The sequence below is a fragment of the Monoraphidium neglectum genome, assembly GCF_000611645.1.
Source record: "Monoraphidium neglectum strain SAG 48.87 unplaced genomic scaffold scaffold00355, whole genome shotgun sequence".
In the NCBI taxonomy this organism is placed as follows: domain Eukaryota; kingdom Viridiplantae; phylum Chlorophyta; class Chlorophyceae; order Sphaeropleales; family Selenastraceae; genus Monoraphidium; species Monoraphidium neglectum.
In genome coordinates this window covers 1,752-5,362 of record NW_014013273.1, presented here as the reverse complement: position 1 = coordinate 5,362, position 3,611 = coordinate 1,752, and the positions used below count along the sequence as shown (strand labels likewise).

The window sequence follows — 3,611 nt, the reverse complement described above, 5'->3', positions numbered from 1 at the left end:
GGGTGCCTTTTGGGGGTGATCACGTCGTGCATGAGGGCGAGGCGGGGGGGGGGGGCGGTCATCAGGGGGCTGCGCGGCAAGCTGGGGTGCGCTTCGCTCTGCCCCCAGCTGCCTGGCAGGGTCGCGGGCGCCTGGGCCGCTGCGTTGCAAGTCGCAAGAGCCGGCGGAAGCGGCCGCCTGTGGGGGCCTTCATTCTCGGGCTCCCACCCGAGCGTGAGACGGAGACCACCTCCAGACCCATCTTCAGAGCCTCTTCGCACACCACGCTGCCCACGTAGCCGCGACCGCCAAAAACGACAACCGTCGGTGGGCGGCTGGGCTCGGGCTGTTGGGTGACGGCCAGTGCAGTACAGAGGTTGGGACGCTATTCTTTGCATAGTAGAAGGTCCCAACACAGGTTGCTTGGATATTTGGCCATGCACATTGAACGGTTATGTTGTGGGCATGATGCTGCGCCTCAGCCCCATGCAATGGCTGCAGTGCACACTCGACGCACGGCACCCACCTCAGGCTTTGCCGTGGCGCTGGGGCCTGATGCAGCGCCAGATCCACCCGCCGAGTCTGATACATAGCTGCGCGCCAGAAGGTGACCGCCTCTGCGCTCATAGCGGTCAGGTGCGCGCACCGTGAGATCGCATCCCTAGGGCTCGCAACCGCAAGCGCAGTTCTCGTCATCACAAGCTTACTAACCTCAAACATATTCCAGACGCGAGCTGCATAGCCGCTTGCGCGGTCTTGGGGCCCAGCATGGCCAGCATAGTGAGCGCGAATGCGACTTTCAGGCTTGGGATCGTGCTTAGGGTCGCGAAAGCAACAACTTGTGACGTGAAATCGGGATATAGCCTCAACACTTGAGTCGCACCCAGCCATTTGCCCCTTGGACCAGCCGGCTGCCCATGAGCCCAGGCGTCCGTCAACTGGTTGCATCCCCTGCTTGATTCTGATGCCACAGCACCTGGATATAGCTCCTCTCATCATGTTGCATTGATCCTGTTACTTGACTATCAAAATCAGGGGTGTACATGCGTTGTAGCTGCTCCAAAGCTCGCATGCATCAATATGTACAATCGAGGGGGTCACTTGAAGCACAGCCGGCGCCCTGCCGACCGCCCGCGACCTGCCCCACAGGCAGAGATGGGTGCGGGCGGCACCCTCTCCGCCATCCTGCTGCTGCTGCCGCCGCGAAGGCCGGGGCGCGGCCACCGACCCTGGGCTCCAGCCCGCGGCTGGAGCCCTTATGGCGGCTCACGCCGCGCCCTCGCCCTTGCGGGAGAGGTCGCTTGTCGCCCCTCAAGAGGCCTCCTCTGTGATCTTCGCCGACTCCTCAAAGTTCTCCACCAGGTCTGGGACGTCGTCTGTTGCAAGGCGGAGAGGCGCGTAAGGTCGAACCCGCAGTCAGCACTACAGCATGAGGCGCGCGTGCGTCATCGCGATGCTTGCTGCTTCGGACTTGAGCAGACTGCCCGACATGCGGCTGCGGCGGTGGCCCCGGGCTGTGTCGGCTATGCATCCACTGCCGACTGCCAACACATGCAACAGCAGCCCGTATGTCCTGCTCCCAGCCTGCGCCACGAATGTCGCTCTGCCCGAGGGGCCCCTCACCGTCCTCCTCTGCAGGCCCGCCGAGGCCCGCGCCGCCGCCCATCTGCGCAGCACGCGGTACGAGAGGCAGCATATCAGAAGTCTTCAGTCTAGATACATTCCACAGCCGCACACCCGTTGGTGACGCTGTGCTGTGCGCTCTGCAACCTGCCTGTACAAGCGCAGCCGCCTCGCGCCCCCTCCCCCCAGCCAGGAAGGGCGAGCAGCCAGGACTGCCACCACAACAGCCTTCGCGGCAGCGTTCCCAAAGCAGCGTCGCTCGTGGCAGACACGGCGGCCGGCCACCCCGCCCTGCCGCCGCAGTCGCAACCGGCTGCGAATGTGCGCGCCCACAACCCCTCGCACCTGCTGCGCCATCTTCTGCAGCGCAGCCATGTCGGGCAGGCCGCCTGGCAGGCCGCCCTGCATCTGCATCTGCGCCAGCATCTGCTGCAGGTTCGGGGGAATCATTTCTGCATACAAGGGGGGGGGAGGGCCGGAGCAGGGAGCGGGGTCTTCAACTGGCGGTAGACGGCTGGTGCGTCACCAAGTCATGCATGAGCCGCTGACACGGCCAGCAGGACTCTCATTCCAAGCTGGCCGACGCATGCTGCTGCAACTGCCCCTTGCGAGGCGCTTTCGCCGCGCCTCGCCGGCGCAAGCGCACCCGCCACGCTCTTGGTCTGCGAGGGGCCGCTGACCACGTAGGTGTTGGCCGCGATGGAGGCTTGCACTGCGTAGGGGAAGGGGGGCACGCGGAGCGCGGCACAGGTGGCGGCGTCAGAGTTTCCCTTTGCCGAGACAAGGAATTTCAGTGGGCTCGCTCGGCTCTAGATGGCGCCCAGCCTCGCCAAACGCAGCCGCATGCCTCCTGCCATGCGCCCAACACGTCCACCCTGTCGCGGCGCCGCCGCCACCGCCATGCATACCCTTGGGGTTGACAAAATGGATGACGGAGTCGCCCTGGAAGATGTTGACCTCCTCAATGCCAGGGATGGTATTGACACCCAGCCGCTTGAGCGTGCTCTGCAGGCGCTTGTCATCGGTCGTTGCAGTCTTGTGCACCGCCTTCTTCTTCCTGCGCGCCCACAGTCGTGTAGGCGTTCAGCTTTCGCCACATTTCTTTGCACGTCGTCTGCGCTTCATGGCTGCTGTACCCCTGCCTGCCGGAGACAGAGGCCGCCCAGATCACCCGAAAGCCTCACCGACGCATCGTGCCCTTGCCGCCGGTGCGGACGGCCGAGGCCAGCTTTGCCAACTTCTCACGATCCATGGCTGCTGCTGTGCCCACGAAGGGCGCCACGTCTTCGGCTGAGGACGCCGCCTGTGATGCTGCGAGAAGGGAATCCTCAGACAATCAATGGTGTATAGAGAGCATCGATGTGCGATGGGCTCGCCTCGCTCGGCGTTCTTGGCCCCAGGTCGAAGTCGAGGGGCTGGTGGGTGCGTTGGAGTGACAGCAGCAGCTCACACACATGGGCGAAGACGCGCTCATCGACCAGGCACATATATACAATTTTTACTCTCCAAAAACCAGTTAAAATGCGCCAGCAGATCGTCACGCGGCTCGCGCGTGCGCTTGCACAGCGCAATGGGGCTGGGCAATGGAGCCAAACGCGCCAGTTGAGCGCTGCCAGCCCGGATCCCGTATTTTCAGAGCCCGCGAGTGCTCCCGTAGCCAGCAAGGACGGCAAGGTGCTCCACCCCGATTTGCTGAACGAGAACATGCGCAAGACGCAGTATGCGGTGCGTGGCGAGCTCTACCTCAAGGCGGAGGAGCTCAAGAACGCTGGAAAACCCATTATCTTCACCAACGGTGTGTTATGCACGCAGTAGTAGGGAGGCGGCGGCGGCGGCGCGATTGCAGACCTACCATCGCGCACGCTTCCCCGAACGGCCGCTCATTGCTCTGTTGCTGGCTTCGCAACGCAGTTGGCAACCCGCACAACCTGGGAGCCAAGCCCATCACGTTCACACGCCAGGTGTGTGACGCAGCACTTTGATAAGCTGGTCTTTCGCTGGCTTGCGAT

At 63.6% G+C, this 3,611-nt stretch overlaps 2 protein-coding genes across 2 annotated transcripts in view; one reads left to right on the top strand and one right to left on the bottom strand.

Moving 5' to 3' along the window:
• Positions 1-1,290: 1,290 nt before the first annotated feature.
• Positions 1,291-2,854, bottom strand: MNEG_2964 (Transcription factor BTF3; the record flags this gene model as incomplete). The annotated part of the gene is made up of 6 exons (XM_014048554.1): positions 1,291-1,355; positions 1,603-1,645; positions 1,948-2,054; positions 2,249-2,314; positions 2,511-2,659; positions 2,787-2,854. The coding sequence occupies 6 exons, from the start codon at positions 2,852-2,854 to the stop codon at positions 1,291-1,293; spliced, it is 498 nt and encodes a 165-aa protein (XP_013904008.1).
• A 269-nt stretch (positions 2,855-3,123) lies between these two features.
• MNEG_2963 (alanine transaminase) overlaps positions 3,124-3,611 on the top strand; it is a gene marked incomplete at both ends in the record, with an annotated part of 1,997 nt that continues 1,509 nt past the window's right edge. The window contains 2 exons of the mRNA XM_014048553.1: positions 3,124-3,397; positions 3,514-3,563. Coding sequence (XP_013904007.1) covers positions 3,124-3,397; positions 3,514-3,563 — 324 coding nt within the window. The remainder of the gene's footprint in view (positions 3,398-3,513; positions 3,564-3,611) is intronic.